At 51.2% G+C, this 17,080-nt stretch overlaps 1 protein-coding gene across 1 annotated transcript in view; it reads right to left on the reverse strand.

Annotated features, from left to right (window-relative positions):
- Positions 1 to 849: 849 nt before the first annotated feature.
- The window catches only part of PAX5 (paired box 5), a 144,538-nt gene continuing 128,307 nt past the window's right edge, over positions 850 to 17,080 (reverse strand). Inside the window, exons 9-10 of the mRNA XM_009321278.1 lie at positions 9,684 to 9,770; positions 850 to 1,049 (exon numbers count right to left, since the gene is read on the reverse strand). Coding sequence (XP_009319553.1) covers positions 850 to 1,049; positions 9,684 to 9,770 — 287 coding nt within the window. The remainder of the gene's footprint in view (positions 1,050 to 9,683; positions 9,771 to 17,080) is intronic.

A 17,080-nucleotide genomic window follows, 5' to 3' on the forward strand; every position in this document is an offset into this window, starting at 1 on the left:
TATTTCTCCCCCTTCCTCTCAGGGTGTTCATAATTGGGTTTTAGCACACAACCTATTGAGATGTACATAAGGTGTCAAATATTATTTAGGAATTCCTTCTTGGATGCTGCTTAACTTGAAACCAGAGAATTTGTTTCAGTGCTCATTATGATGACAAATGAACATAAATGAATATTAAGCAGTAAAATGTCACAAAACTGCCCATGTCTTCAGTTGTCCATGTGTTTGATACCGGCGTATAGCATGATCACACACGACTGTCAGATAGGATATTTCAGATATAGAAATAACATCAGCCCGAAATATAGCCACAATGAGTGTTAACCTGGTTCAAAGTTGCTTAAAGCTTACTGAATTCTTTGAATCAGTGCACCAGTTTCAAAACACATTTTCAGATGCGTTTTGAGTTCATATTTGTACAATGTTGCTGCTTATGCTTAAGCCACTCTTATAGTAATACAAACAAGCAAGTATTTACAGTGGTGCTTGTGTAAAATTGAGCAGACTGATTTTTTTCTTTGCCACAAAAAAAAAAAAAGAAAGAAAAAAAAAAGAAAATTGCCTTGTGTCTCACAGCCTGTTTCAGTGTGCAGCAAGAGGAAGCCGCCCCAAGGGGGGCTGCTCACATCTCTTCCTTATCCCCAGATACAGCCGTGGCACCCACAGGCGATTAAAGCAGTAGCCAGCCGGCTGCAAAAGACATGAAGCTACTGCACATTTTTGATCACACAGAGCATCAGGAGAACCGCTTCCGCCTGTTTCTTTGTTTGATTTGAGACCCAGTCAACACGACCAGCTTTAAGAATACAACAGTAATCAGTTCATCAAGTTTAAAGAGCAAAATTTCAATTAGCATTTTCCTACTAGGTACTTTCTCATTCCCTTGCAGCATGGCTGGCGCGGTTGCAGCAAGGTGACTCGTCGCGGCTGTCCCAGGTGGTGCATGCAGTCCGTGCTGGCGCCCCAGGCCCAGGCGTCAGTGGCGGGGGGGGGGGGGGGGCGGGGGCGGCGGGGGCCGCGGGCTGCAGCACTGTAGTAGTACGGGGAGCCTGCAAGAAAAGAGACGACTGCGAGGAAGACAAAGGTGGAAAGGTGCCAGCTTGCAGCATGCTGACATGGGCGGCAGAGAGCTCTCCAGCCTGAGCTCAGACTCGCAGCAATAAAGGCCGGGTAATTAGAATAAAAATTACATTCATGCATTCTGCATGAGAACGGTGCTATCGTTGCTTTGCATTTTTGCCGGCTGTAGGATACCCGGTTCCCTTCCTCCACTCAAAACATTAGTTTCATTTACTTCCCAAAAAAAGTGAATTACTTTTCAGAATGGAAGGTCAAAATGTCCCAGCCCCAACATATTACAACACCCTGACTTCTCCGATTTATTTTTCCCCTCCTTTTGGAAGGAGGAGAAGGTTGAACCCCAAAGCACTCAACATATTTCACTGGACTCAACAACAATTCCCCCTTTTCTCAAACTACTTTTTTCAGGAATAACCCCCCCGGATTTTGCTTAGCTCTGGCAGTGACCTTGGAGCTCCAGAAAGAAACGCCAAGTTTGTGCTACCAGATCTGCTTTGGGATCGCGACACTGCCAGCCTCTGCCTGGCCAGGGAACATCCTTTGGCATCTAATACATTTGTTGAAGGGAGAAATTGTCTTCAGAAAGTATTGGTGATTTTCTCTTTCACTTGGTAACAAATTTGAACTCAGAAAGTAGTTTACAACTACCTCCAGCAAATAATGCCTCGCCCAGCGAAGTATCTGATTCTCCATATCACAGCTTTTGAAATGTAAACCTCAAACTGATCAAATTTGTGCTCTATTTTTTGATTGAGGACATACGTTACACACCTGAATGAACTATGCAGGGGAGGCTTAAAGCTTTGCAGATTGATGAATGCCAAGGCACTCATCTACCAAGACAAGGCCTGAAAAATATCAGCAATGACTTTTCTGCCCTGCAGGGCTAAGTGCTGGTAGATTGGATGATCACCAAAGGATCACTTGGAACCTGGACCATTTGCTTGGATGAGGAAAAGTCTTTGACTTCAGATGTATCCAGAGAGATACCAATCTGTCCAGACAGCACCAGCTATTAAATACCTTCCAAGTGCACTGGAGAGGAAACCAACTCTGATTCGGTGTAAGAAAAGAGTTGGGCAAAACATTTTTCAAGGCGCTACCAGTTTCGTCTCCAAGTCACAGCAGTTTCACACGCATGAGATGCAAGACGCCACAGTGTGGAAGAAGCCCCTTGGAAGGACTTGCACTCGGACACATGCATCTGAGACCCCCAGGCAGGTTTGGATGAGCAACAAAGATCCAACGCGAGGAATGGCTCTGGAGCAGGCTGGGCTGTAAGTGACCCCATCTGAGAGCTGCCGGCCATTCTGAACTCCCTGCCTTTACCCCACTTGGGACAGTGGCCCGACAGCCATGGTTGAGGGTCTTCGTAGCCAGGGACGTGACTTGTCACAGAGGGGGTAACTTCTGCAGCTTCAGCGAGGCAAAGGAGCAGGCCCCTCCAGGAGAAGGTGGTGCCACCAGACCTCAGTCGGGCAAAGCATCGGTGGCACTGAGGCCAAAGGTGCGTTTTGGGCCATTTGCTTCCCACCCCAACCCTGCTCTGGCAGGTCCGACGGCTGCCCAGCACCTGGGCACGGGCTGAGTGTGGCAGTGCCCCAGCTGTTCCACCACCATGGCCCTGGCACACCCTCTGGAGCAGGAAGGAGAACCCAGATGGCATGCCCTGTGCCGCCAGTCGCCAGCTCTCCCCTGAGCGCTGAGCCAAGGACCCTCCGCCTGGGAGGCTGGAGAACCTCCTGGCCTTCCCTCCTCTTACACAGCCTCCAGCTGAAGGCTTTGCTTTTCAGAACAATTTGAGTGATTACTCGAGGGCTTCTGGCTCAAAAGCCTGAGCACAGAGCAAGAATCCCATCGCCAGCCCCTAAAAGGAAGCCCACAGACATTTGCTGCTAACCGTTGGCTCAAGATGGTGGTATAACTGCAAAATGCAGGGCTTTCTCCACCTTCTCCCCAAACTGGCCTTGGTGAGCTGCCTGGAGTGGTTTCCAGGGCTGGTGAAATAAGCCATGCTGCCTGAGAAGACACCCTGAGGAGACAGCCCTAGCAACTGAAACACCTCCTGCAAGGATGGGCTCTTCCACCCTACCTTGCCATTGTGGTAGGATCCACAGGATCCATCTCACAGGCAAGCCCACCTGTTTCTTCTAGGCTGCTTTCGTCCTGAGCACCATGTCAGGAAATCAGCTCAGGCTTCATCACCAACCTCCTACTGCTCATTTCCAAGGGAGCACAAGCCAACACATCCGAAAAATGGAGCTCAGCCAACATCTGCTATTGCACGGTACGTGCAATGCACTCCTTGGCACAGCCATGGAGAAGAACCTTGCTTCTCATGATCAGAGTCCTACCAAAGCATGTGATACTCTGCTGCTGCAACCCCAATGGGTCAGAAACTATGGATTTTGGCTATGGGAATGTGACTTCTGCATCAGTCAGTGCTGCAGCAGCATGGGAGCTTGTACACGGGGAGGTCTGTGTTGTCCTCAGCACCATCCTCGGTGCCCCAGACATCCCAACTTAAATATCATGCAAAACCACTGCAAAGGGCTGGCTTTAAAGAAGATAAACCAAGCTTCAGGACTGTGGTCCCAGTTGTCTAGAAGGGTAGTCTTACCATGCACAAGAGTAATTCAAGACAGTCCATGAAATCACTGGCCAGGCTAACCATTTGCAAAGATGTTTGCAGAACTTTTAGGCAGGAGCCCATCTCACCTAGGTTTATTAACTAAAAGATAAGTATTCAAGCCATAATCAATGGAGGCAAAGCAGATCCCTTCAGAGGGTCATCATCCCATTTACACTTGCATAAGTGCAGAGCGGACAGCCTTGCACTGTCTGCTGAGGGCACCACAACCACTATCCTGGGCTGGATGGACATCAGGTTGCCAAGCCCCAGCCTCAGGAACCATATTTCGTGGAGAATACTGGAAAGCTTCACAGGTCAGTGTCTCACGGGTAGCCTAAAATAAACTGCTGTATATTGTGAATCCCAGCCAAACTCAAGCAATTAAAAACATGGAAGCCTTCCTCAGCCAAATGAGACAGTCTAGAATGAGCAAAGGTAAACTGAGCAGCTCACCAGACTTTGACATGTGCATGTCCTGTCTAGCTGGGGCTTTAGAGATGTTCTCTGTAGCCAGTGAACAGGGGAACGCACCCTCTGGGGTGCCCAGTTTGTCAGTCTGTGTCCCCTCATGGCCACTCCTGTTGCCCAAGAGTCCTTGGGGATCATCTCCCGCTGCAGGGTGTGCAGCACCTTGGGGTAAAACACCTCGCAGGCCCGCAAAGAGACGGGTGGAACTGCTGTCTTCACCCACCACAGCACCAGGAGGTCGATGAGGAGCAGGGAGTGGTGGTGCCTGGCTCAAAGACGTGACTGCCAGTGGAGACCCCGGTCCCTGCTGGCACTGACACTGGCACCAGCACGTAGCCACAGCAGCTCAGCTCAGGCAGAGAGCTGGGAAGTGCAGGGAAGGGATCCAGAGACACCAAACAAGTTCATCCTGACCCTCGGAGCAATGCATGGATCCCACCGGAGCCGGGTGCAGCACTCCCCAAGGTTTTGGGGTAAAGGAGGTCGTTTTGGGGTCAGGGCCTTCACTTTCCCCCTCCCTCTTCCTCCACTGCTGTTCTGACTCAGTGCAGCTACCAAAGCCCAATATTTCTCTCACACTTTCCAAAGGCCTTACACTTCTTCTGAGTTTGATTTTTCCAGTTCACCTTTCAGCGGTGAAATCAAAAAAGCTTGTATTTAAAGTGAAAAATGAAAACAGCACATCACAAAGCATTCACTCTTCCTCCCTGTCACCATGCCCCCATCCAGAACAGACTTGTCCGTCCTTCTGTCGTTTTTCCTTTCTAATTCATACTATCATCAATCTATTTCTTGACACAGTCATTTCTGGCACCTACTTGTTCTCTAATCTTTTCACAGAAACCCACAGAAGAACTGAATCTAATCCTAACTGACCGGCTCCAAGCCCTGCCCTCGCACGACGCCATGCCGACACCGGCAGCTGTGGCACTGCGATGGTGCAGGCAAACCCTCCCAGCCACCATGCAAGGACCATGTCCGGCTGGGAGCGGGGACGCCGCATCAAATGAAACCTGCTGTAAGCGGTGTCAAGCCAAATGTGACGAGCAAAAATGGTAAAGAAGTTATTGCAACAAGCCAGCACAAAATTGAATTGTTTTTCTTCATTAGACTGTGTTGCTGTTGCCTGATCTTAGCGTGCGCGTGTTGAGCTGACTCTACGCCAGCACACGTGCCAGGACATGCTGACAGTGACGGACTGACCCTCAGGCACGCACATGCTTGCCTCCCGTGCACTTCTGGATACGTCTCCATGTGCATCCCTGTACTGCAGCACTTCCAGGTCATTCACAGCGAAAAAAGGTGCCCCTTTCTCCACCTCCTCTTCTGGCTTTGAGATGGGGACACCTGCTACAGCCACTGAGCCAGATGCCACATGAGCAGCCAAGGTTTGCGTCCTCTTCCCAGCACATCCCTCTGAAACTCGGGGTCTGTCCTCACTCCAGCAGCGGTCAGAGCAGGACTGAGGCACCCCACGCAGCAAAAGCTGTCGTGCCCCTGCCGCAGAGCTGGGTGCGGGTGCCACTGAGGCCGATGACAGGACGTGAGAGCAGGAAGACGCTGCAGAGCTACAGCAGGGAACTGACTACTTCTGCCCGTGCTTCTGTTGACCACCCTGGAGGACCGCAGCTTGGTTGTCTCCCCTTCCACAAGAGCTATGGGGCATGGCATTCAGGACTGCCCCGGAGAGGAGGGAGCACGGTCACCCATTTGCATCAGTTCCCACGCCAGCTGGGGCAGACATGAGTGGGTTGCCCGGTGCAGAGGAGCAGGGAGCACCAGAGCAAGAGCAGAGCAGGCACAGGGACGATGGGGAGCAGCTGGTGCTCTGCTGGGGCCAGACAGCCACTCCCCACCACCTGCATGCCAAGAGCATTGTCCTGCCTTCCCATGGAGACACTGGCTCACGCCTCTCCCTGCTGCTCCATACTCACAAGACAAAGACCAGGGACTAAGGACTGCAGTCTTTTCACCATTCTCAGCTCTTTCTACTCCTATTCTCTTTAGTCCCTCCAAAATAATTTTTCAACACAAGCATCCTTTCTTCTTGCCACTTGCAAATCACAGCATCTCTTCTTTTAGCTCCTCTTTCACAGGTCTCGGGCTGGTGTGATTGCTGCAGTGCAATTCTTTCTTGCCAGCACAGGGAATTAATTGAACATAGGCGCCGTTAAGTGCTTACAGTATTACACTTTCATCTCGGTGAAGGGAGCGGGACTTAGTAAAACAAACTGTGTCAGTCCATGTACCAGTCCTGATTAATTTTGTCAAGGTTTCTGCTTTGAGGCTGATACTGCCAGAGCTTGCTCTCAGGAGGGAATTACTAAATGCACTCACGTATACTCCTGAGAAGAGTGGAAGCATCCTGGATATAGTTTAAATTAACCTCCTCTCCACTGCAGGTGCTCAGGCTCGTCACACAGAGTCTCTGGGTGTGCAAGGAGACTTCGAGCAAGATTTTAAGGCTCTGCCACAGGATTCCTACATGCCCTGAATTACCAGTGGGGTTAGTGGACACCTTGGCTGAGAAGGGAGTGCAGGATCAGGCTCCCAGGGACAAACGCAGAGCTGCGGGTAAGCGGGATCTCTGCAGGGCACAAGAAATGTGTCTGACCGACAGCCTGTGGCCGAAGAGGGAGACATTCTTGCTCGGGTCCTACGGCTGTACCTGGACTTTGCAGTGGCTCTTGGAGCACCAGCTCAATGGCCTTGCCCTCCAGCACATGTGTTGGCATGGGCAAGCAGGCTGGGCTTCCCCACCTAGGTGTTGGGGCATGGACCTTTGCAATGCCCTGCGTGGTACGATGTTGACTTCTAATAAATGCCTTTCCAAACTGACCGCTATTTTGCATTTGCTGCTTTTCTGACAGAGAGGCTTGAAATGAAAGGGAATCCCAAGGTTCAGCTCACCAAGACCCCACTACCCAGCTGTCACATGGTGCCCATGGGGCATTCGAGCAGCACAGGGATGTACAGGCTACACCAGCTCTCAACCAGTTCAGCAATTCCTGCAGCAATGACAGGAACAGAGCGGAACAGGTATTTTAAAACTACTAGTGGTCAGACAAGGTTCCCCTCCAGGAAACTCCAGCACTCCCAATTTTGTGACCAGGCTGAACTGTAATGGTAAGTTCATCCTTAGGACTTGCTGCAGAACAAAAACTCCCATTTCATTTTCTTTTTGATGCATTAAACATCCAGTCTTGTAACTCCAAATCAATGTGTCATTGGACACGCAAAGCAATATAACTTTATCTGTGCAGTGACTGAGTCTGTGTTTACTGAAACATAAGATTTTGAGAATATCAAAACAAAGTATCTAGAAGAGGACAAAAACAAGGAATCTAAGATTATACACTTTACCAACTCCCGCCAGCAAAAAATGCCAGCATTGTTATCATAATACTGTGAAACTTTTCAATTTCAATAAAGCTGCAGTTGCTGAAGGAAAATGGTAGCATCCAAATCTTTTTGTCCTTGCCTCATTTAAACACATGTTCACAGCATGCTGCTGAGTAAATACTGCTGTAGAAATCCTCGCCAGCCTGAGACGTGAGCCTTGCCACAGGGAGCACGCCTCCGTTTCAGCTGTGCTCATACCGCACACCTCCTGCACAGTCGAAGACAAGGCAGAATTTTCCCCCAAAAATGTATCATCTGAAAAGGACACGAGAAAAAGAGGAAGAACAGGAAAAAAACAGAATGGCACAGGTAAAAGGTGTCCTGGCAGAGAGCAGTTGGCTCCTGACAAGCCTCTGTTTTAAAGTCTTCTCCTGACCCAGACCTGCTCATCTCCACCGGCTTCAGGGCACCACGGGAACGTACCCTGTCCTGCACCCTGGCCAGCATGCTCAGAGCTTATATGAGCCCATCATCTCAAACGAGCAGCTGAGCAGATCATGGGCACAACCTGCTGCTGCTGGAGTCAAAGCGCCACTGCCCATCCCTTGTGGGGCAGTGTGGAGCTCCGGGATGGCTTCAGGCTGGCGCTGGTGTGGCTCCGGTGCTGCTCCAGTGTGCACATCCTCCCCCATGGAGGTGCGCACCTGCAGGCGGGAGCATGGTGTGCAGCCCAGGAGCCTTGCCAAAAGCTCTCTCTCCATGAGGAAGGGCAGGCTTGGGGCTGGGTTTTCATTTATTTTTAATATCCTGCCAGTTTCTTCACCGGTTTGCAAGCAAAATTTAAAAAGCCACCCAAAACCTGGCATCCCAGGCCTGTCTGTGCAGCAGAGCTTTGCTAAAGCAGCTCTCCTGCTTCCAAAGGAGTTGCAAAATTAGAAATTATGAAAGCGTGGCGCGCACTCTTCCCCCCGGCTAAAGCATCTTCTCCACACAGCCAAGCCAAAATCCCGCAGGCGCTGCCGGCTGTGGCCATGGAAACTGCGGGTTTAAGCGCAGGGCTCCCCTGGCGTTGTGCAGCTATGCCCATCCATATTAGCTGGAGATCTGTCCGCTGATTTATGATGGAAGCGCTAACAAACCCTTAAATGTGGCACGGCAAATAGCAGCATTATACCAGCACCATGGCATGGGAGGCAGAGGCTTTCTATTGCTCCCCAAGGATTTGTTTAAGGACAAGAACCATGATGAATACAGCCTGGGTGGCTCAATTACTTGGGGACTCAATTACTTAAAACAAAGAAACTGGATGAAAAAAGTACGACAAAAATTCAAAATTATTTCTCTGCTGGAGGTCACATGTAACAGCCCTGTCATCCATAAATCTGGAAATCTCTAAGGCATGCTACTCCTCTGTTGAGAGATGACAATTAATTGGTATTTTACTTACCTCATCCATGCAAATTATGCAGGGAAAAATTCTAATTACTGCATGCTACATGTATATAAGGTCAAAGTGGGCCAGCTTTTGACAGTGGTGTAAAACGGATTATGTTTATCCTTCACATGAGGGCCATGATCCTGCATGAGCCACGGGGCTCCTGCCCCCCACCGCTTGTAGGGACCATGCCGGCGTCAGTGAGGCTGCGCGGGCACAGCTGTCCCTTGCAGGAGGGATGGATCGGGCAAATGCACAACTGGGGAGCAAACACAACGCGAGGTCAGGGGAAAATGCAAAGTGCTTCAACAAGCAAGAAACAACAGTGTGGGGAGCGATGGGGCTTGCATTTGGCCATAAGCAACTCAGCACCTCCCTGAAGCAGGCACTCCTGATAAAGCTCCCCAAGTTTTGTCTGAACAGGATTCCTCACTCTCAAAAACATGGAGATCCTGCCTTCTGGCAACACTTTGTTTCTCTGGAAGGATTTTAGGGGGCAGAAAGGGGAAGACAAGACATTTGGGCACAGGGCTTCTTGCTGGCAAAGGGAGCCAAGACCATTTATGCGCCCTGATGGAGACCTGCAGTCCGGCATGGGGGCCGAGCACGGGGACTCAGGACCGTGCCAGGACATGCTTCCGACCACCTCAGCAGTGGGCGATCGCCACTGGATTGCAAACAGGTCACAGCTTGCACCAAGCCCCCAAGGCGGGGACGGCAACTTACCCAGGAGTCCAGGGTTGGGAAACCTCCAGGAGTCATTGTACGTTGAATATTGTGGGTGGCTGTATGGGCTCCCAGAAAACTCACTCCCTAAGTTAAAGAGAAAAAGACAAAACAAAAGATCATTTTATTTGAGACCACAGTTACTGTTGTAGGGGAAAGGAGCTATTCAGTGCGTGCTGTGCTCCCGTGATGGCCTTAGTAAAAGCACTGCTGGCTACCCTCTTTGAGGAAGGGCAATATGGGTGGGCAAATTATTAAATAAGTGGGTGCAGTCATCTTTTACACATCCTTTTTGCATTGCAGCCCAGGCCTGTTGAGCTGGTGGGATTTTCTCAGGCAGCCTGTGCTGCAGGAGCGAGACAGCGAGGCGGGATGGAGAGGAGTCTGGGACACACCGACGGGACTGGCCCTTGCCTCCACGGCCCTACAGCACTCAGGGCAAGTAACACAATACGAGGACAGGGCTGCTCAGACAGGCTTTCTGCCAGCAAGAGAAGATGAACCAGCTAATTTTCTAGATACGCTTCCAAGCTTTCCAGAACATGGTCTTGGTCGCAGACGTCCACCCATCACTGCAACCCAAGGAGAGGGATGCTTGCATCAGTTTCAGATGGCTTTGAAACCCTCCAGACAAAGGCACAGAAAAGGTTCGAAGAGTTATTGCTATTTATCTCCTCACCGGCTCCCGCTCTCCCCATCTGTTTGTTCTCTTCACATGTCACCTCCCATCTCATACTTCAGCTGCAAGCTCTTCAGGACAGAGCTTTGCACCATGGGGCTCTGACCCTGGTCAGGGCACCCGGCTCCACCACCATGCAAATACCAACACTGCTGCTGATTTATTAGGAAATCTTCCACGAATGACAGTTTTCCGCTCTCCTCCTCTCTTTCTTCTTCCTCTCTTTTTCCCTCTCTCATACACAAGTATATGCATGCACAACACAGCGTGGCAGGAGAAAGAGTAGGTTTCCTACGGCAAGAGGAGGAGAGGGCTGCCAGGCTGCAGCAGAAGATGCTCACTGTGACCTTCGCCTGTTCTGGTCCTCAGCGCTGGTGTAGCCCCCTCCCCAAACCCAGGGGCTGCCTTTACCCCAGCCGAGCGGCAGACCCCTGCAGCCCCATCTCCAGCTCCCTGGGCTCAGCACCCCCAGCCAGCATGACCCACAGACCTGCCCTGGGGACGACGACGACCGGGTCCCCAGGCCCATGAGTGGCTTTCTTGCTCAGGTTGTGGCAAGTTGCTGAGCCCTGGCCCCAGGGGAGAGTGGACGATGCACTGGTCAAGGCACTGCAACCCCACTGCACTGTCTGTCGGGGGGATCTCTCATCTGCGATAGCGCCTGTGCCTGCTGGGCAGTCCTGGCAGCCGCTGCGGCCACCTGCAAAGGTATTTTCTGCCAATACAGAAATAATGCAGGTTGGTGACAAAATTTAGGGTCGGGTCCAGGGTAGCTTGGTCTCCACGTGATGCTGCTTCAGAAAAAATGAGCTGCCTCTCAGCCTACACCAAAGGACACCAGTAAACACGCTGAATGTGCTGATGGCAAGAGCCACCCATCCCTGGTTTGCTCCAGGTGGTCTCCGTTAACAACCCTTCTCTGTTCCCCACAGCCCTTCAGACCCGTAGGACTGCACCCACCAGCCTCAGCCTGCTCTCTCCCTCCCGACCCAGTGTCCACGGACAGGGCAATGAGATGAGGTCTGAAGCCAGCAGCAGCAAGCACTTCCACGCTCAGCACGCCTTGCTGTTTTGACCACATTTCTGCACAAGCTCAGAGAGGGTTTTCATTACTGCTTCTAAGGAATGGTATTAATTCACCACAAGCCATGAAAAAGGGGGCTGTTTCTAAACGTTTCTTCCTGGTGCAGTACATCGTATCTATCTTTCCTCTCTGCTCCCTGTCCTGGATGACAGATGACTTCAGTACTTGAAGGTTACCTCTGTCACAGTGCTCACTCTAGAAGAGTGAGGCATGGTGAAGATGGTGAAGCCAGAAGAGATGTCAGGAGCCACCTGAGGTACCAGGGCCACTGGCAAAGGCATCCCCATTGCTTTCCACCAGCCAGTGAGCAAGGTCCTTCTGGCAGGACAGAGTGGCTCCTCCCTGGTCCCTTCTTCTGCTTCCCCACTGCTACACCTGAGGCTGTCTGCTCAGCCAGAGCCCTCCCTGCTCGCCCCCTGTTCCCAAATCCCCTCGGTTTCCAGCAAGTGTCTGACCTGGCTCTGCCCTACTGGTGTTTGCCCAAGCCTGCAAAGCGCATGGGCAGCAAACTGGCTGGTAATGTCACAGGTGAGTGATATGATCTTTCCCAGTCCTTGAAGGCTCACGGCCAGGCCCTCCTTCCAGTGTGTGCTGCACAAAAATCCCTTCATCCTGTGGGTGCCTCTTCTACGGGGAGGGGCTCGCACACTGCCTATCCCAATGGTTTCATCTCTTCCTTTCCACAGGGCAGCGAGAAATGCAGAGGTTTAGCCCTGTTTTAGTTGCACAAAACAGTTGCGCTGCCTGACCGACATGGCACGCAAAAGCTGATGGGAGCACGTCTCACTGCTCCGTCCTCCCCTGGAGCTGCGTGGTGCACAGACAGAGGGAGAGGGTGGACAGGACAGACCCCGATCCCCGCTGTGGGGTGTTTGCACGGGGTGTGCAGAGGAGCCTGCCCAGCTCCTCTCTGCACTGGTAGCACCCCAGGCTTTGAATGAAGCTTGCAGCTAGCCGCTGCACCCCTGCGAGAGCTGCGCCTGAGGGAGGGCACGTGTACCCATCCGAGGACAGGACAACCCCTCATTTTCAGCTGTCCCACCACTCTCCCTCCCTCCTCTTTGCACCCGCCACTCCCCTCTGCCGTCCTCCCGAGGCTGCACAGACCCGGTCTGTCCCACGCCGACGCTGCACACGCCTCTGAGCAGGCGGCAGCGCTTTCTAAATGCTCATCAGCGCTGCGGCAGGGCTGCGGGTGGGAACAGGCTGACATTTCATTGTTTCATCCTCTCCTGCCTTGCTCTCCTCCCCCACCATCCCCATTGCCCTCCTCCCCACACTCACACACAGACACACATCGTGGACCCTCTCTGGGGGATGCTCCGGTGCCTGTCAGGCTGAGGCTTCCAATTCTCTGTTTTTTATGCCTCAGTGGTCAGGGTGTCAAGCTCCTGCAGTACAGACCAGCCAGGAGCTCGAGGAGTCACTGAGCACCATCAGCTCGGTGACAGTATTGCTTGCTTCTTAACATACTCTGCATATCCATCAGCCTTGCAGGGGAAAAAAAAAAAGAGAGAGAGAGAAGGGGGGCAGGAAGGAAAATGAGAAAAAAGAAATACGAGAGAAGGGAGGGGAAAAGGAGAAGTGGGGGAGAAAGTCTCAAGTCCTGCTACTACCATCGCAGCACTTGGGCAGACAAATGGTACAGCCATAAGTGAAACTAAGCTAGATGAATGAACGCTGCATGAATGCCTCGTGATTTCTACCAGATATTCCAAGGTCCATCAGCTACACTTCTTGACAGCACTGCTTAGTGGACAGCCCTCTCCCCATTCGAAAACACGAGTCAGCTACCCGGGGATGCGCACATGTGCAGCGTGTTGCACACACATGCATGGTGCCTGCCCGCACCACACGAAGGAGTGAAACAGTAAGCCCCCTCCTTAGTAATTCTGGCATCATTGAGACACAAAGACACCAAACCAAGGGCTTCTGCCAGATTTAGCCCACCTCTCACTGCAGACCTAACTCCACACTGCCACGGTGCTTTATGTGGCTATAGCCCAAAAAGGGTCAGACCCCACCCCCGTCACCACCAGAGGCAGAGGTGCAGGGGAGGAGGGAAGAACAATTCCCAGTAATGCTGCTGCTACAAGGCAGCAGCAAGCCCTGGGAGATGCACTCTACCCTGAGATGGTGGGACAGAGGCATAGCCCCCTTGCCTATAGGGTGAGCCCCAGGGGCGGCTGCAAACAGAGTCTGAAGGTGGTGGATGGACCCTCTGCTGCAGGCAGAACAGCATTATCTGTCCTGCAGCACTGCATTGTCCGTTCTGCCGCATTTTCTCTGGGGATTATCAACTCATGTTTACCAGTCTGTTTGGTTTTAAGGTAAGTTTCCTGCAAGTTTCCTTTGTGATGTGCAGAGAAACTGAAAAGTGTGAGCTTAAAAATCTCAGGAACCAAGAAATGAAGAAAGATTTCATGGTGTCTCTCAAACTGCCATGGCTTTAAAGAACTGCCCCTGCAGGGGATGGGGGAAGATGCAGGCACCCCTGTGCACTGGTGCTGGACTTGGAGCAGCAGGGTAATGGAAACCCTCCTCCTCTGCCAAAAGGCAGAAGGATGGGGCAGACGGGCAGAAGGGACAGCAGACACCGTCGGACGGCTGGCTGCGCAGTGGGACAGATCCAGAGTCAATCTCAGCCAGCTTTGGATCTTGGCAGGTGAGAGGGGGATGCAAATTACTTGCCATCTCATTTTTTTTTAAACATGGATGCTGTAACCATACAGTAACGTAAGTTGGATTGGGCTTTTGTGGGTTATCTGCTCCAAAGCCCTGCTCAAAGCAGGGCCAGCTTTGCCATAGGCCATGTCCAGCCAACGTGTGGAAATCTCCCAGGATGGAGATTTCACATCTTCCCTGGGCCCCTGCTCCAAAGCCTGGCCGCTGTCACTGCCCTACCACCACTCGCCGCACAGAGCACTCAGCTGCAGTCCCATTAGGTAGCACAACAGTAATGAATGTGTCCTTTAGCCTTGTCTTGTTAGGACCACATGGCACTTAACACCAGCAGAAACCAGCAGCCTAGTCAAACATGCAACATGCTTGTTACCCAGCTGCTGGTACCTTTGGACTGAAACACAAAATTTGAACAAATACTCAACAAAGAAGTTTTATATGCCACTTCCAAGTTCAACACATTGCTTTGGTCCCCAGAGTCTCAGAAGACCCCGTGAATCAGAAGCTCCAGAGCCAGTACAGCTCAACCAGAGCCAGCTATGTGAAGGCGGACACGTGTTTGCACACTTTTCACAGCATTTTCTCAGATACCAGGTTGCACATGTGTTTGGGATGGGCAGAAGCCATCAGGACCACGGGGGTGAGCAGTTGTGTCTATATGACGGCTGCAGGTAATACAAAGCGCAGGTGATGCAACGTGCAGGTGATGCAACGTGCAGGTGATACAACGTGCAGGTGATACAACGTGCCTTCCTCCCTGCGAGCAGAGCACCACGCACCGCCCCCGGGCGGCCGCCAGCGGGAGCCGCTGCCACCCAACAGGGAGAGCAACCACAACCCCGCAGCTGTGCCATCCCTCCTGCCGGACTCGTCCCAGCCGCTGGTTTTCTCCACCAGTCCCAAACAGCTAGGTCCTTTTGCCATCCAAGCTCCAGGTTTAGGACGCTGTTTTACTTAGCCCTTCCATTTGGCAGAAAATGAAAACAAGCCAGGAGAAATGGTGTTCAACAAATGCAACTGCATGAGGGACAAGAACGGGAGGTTGTGGGACAAAAATCAGAGTCCTGGCCAAGAATAGCAACATGTTGCCCATTCCTTGTTGAAGTCCTCGGTAAGTTTAAAAATAATCTTCTGTACTTGTCCCTAAGTTGGGCCCCTGCGGACGAACCCCTCTCCCCCTCCACCCTGACCTCCTGGAAGAGGCTACAGGTGTCGCTACCTTTCCCTTGCGGCAAAGGACCTTACTGTACCTTTTTTAAATTAACATTCTCATGACTTTTATTTGTTTTCTATCGTTTTCTTTTGTGGAAGTAATCACATGGATCATAAATTTCTTCAGCGAATTCCAATAACAATCATTACCCTGGTAGCTAAGATATGCTTGACTGCATGGGGAGCAGGGCTAAACACTGCACTGAGCCACACGAATGCACCCAAGCAGCCTGCATATCACCAACTAACACTGCGAAATAACGGCTATCGAAATGCAGCCTTGAAATCTACTACACAAAAGTCACGTGTGCAGTAGGGCCGGGCATCACCTGCACTGGAGGTGGATATAAACCAAAGGACGGCAGGAGCAGTCGCTTCTCACGGTATGCCAGCACCACCCGAAAGGTTGCTTCATGATCCAGCAGCCCCGGGCAGCATCTCGCATAAAGGCAGAGTGACAAACAAGCGTGAGAGACCTTAGAAAAGAAGGAAAATTGTCCGGCCTCTCTGCGGAGAACAACAGCGTATTTGCCCCTCAGTAAAGCAAATCTGCCTCTCCGCAGCAAGCCATCGTAGTGGCTCAGGGCGAGACAGACAGAGGTCTGCAGCCCTGCCTGGAAAGCTGCAGCCTCCGTGACTCACAAAACTCACTCCCCTAGCAGTTTTCTCTGTGCACAGGGCAGCTGGGAAACACCTTTCAGTTGAAACTTGCTTTCACGCAAAAAAGTAGTTTCACATCACTAACATACTTTTGCAAATTTGTGACAATTTTGACAAAATCCTTCAGTTAAAAAGAGACTTGGATTTTAATTTTTTTAAAAAATCAGATGTTTTCCAAACAAATCTTCTCTTTTTCTTCTAAATTCAGAGAGACACTCAGTTTTCAAATTGAGTTCAGTGAGGCTAAAAAAAAAATCCAAAAATCTCAACTGAAAAACAAACTGTATCTTTGAAGTAAAGTCCAAAGTAATTTTGGGTGTCTTTTTTTGTTTTGATTGAACCTTGGAATTTCTTCCAATTTTAACATTCATCAGCAAACAAGAGAATCGGTGATTTACACTGCTCTAATCTCTAAATATCAGCTGTATTTAACCTGGGGGACTGGAAACCCAGGGCACGCCATGGGTCGACCACCAGTAATCTGCCAGGTCTTCTCCTGGTCCCTTGCTTTTTCTTTGTCCACAGAAGTCCCACGGGAAGAAGGACACTGACAACTCTGCCTTCCGCCCTGCAGACCAAGCGCGCTTGGCCGTTACTCTGCCTGCTCTAGACCGAGCAGTCCACGCACTACAAAAAACAGAAGCGCAAAAAAGGGAAAAATTGCCAAAATACAGCCCTAGTGAAACAAAACGTGTATTTCAGAAACAGTGCTCCCCCGGGAAGAAGCTGAGCAGGAAAATACACTATATATAGCAAAAGCCTGTCATGTTCTACCCAATTTATCTCAGTGACAATACCCAGGGTAATAACCAGCTAAAAATCCAAGGATGAGCAAGCAGGATTCATAGGCCAGTCTTTGAAGGGCAGGCTTGGGAAATTTTCTCAAGACCGGATTATCAGAAACTGCGCCAGGACGAATTACGGGTCCAACACGTGAGGGCGATCGCTGCTGCAGCCAGATCCCTCCGGAAGGGAACGGCAGCCTGGGTGGGGGGGCCATACACACATTTCAGGTGTTGATGCCACCCTCGTGCCCGGCTCCCGCAAGCGATGCCCTCCTGCCTGCCAGCTGCCTCCCCC

This window comes from Pygoscelis adeliae, unplaced genomic scaffold, assembly GCF_000699105.1.
Source record: "Pygoscelis adeliae isolate BGI_AS28 unplaced genomic scaffold, ASM69910v1 Scaffold433, whole genome shotgun sequence".
Taxonomy (NCBI): Eukaryota; Metazoa; Chordata; class Aves; order Sphenisciformes; family Spheniscidae; genus Pygoscelis; species Pygoscelis adeliae.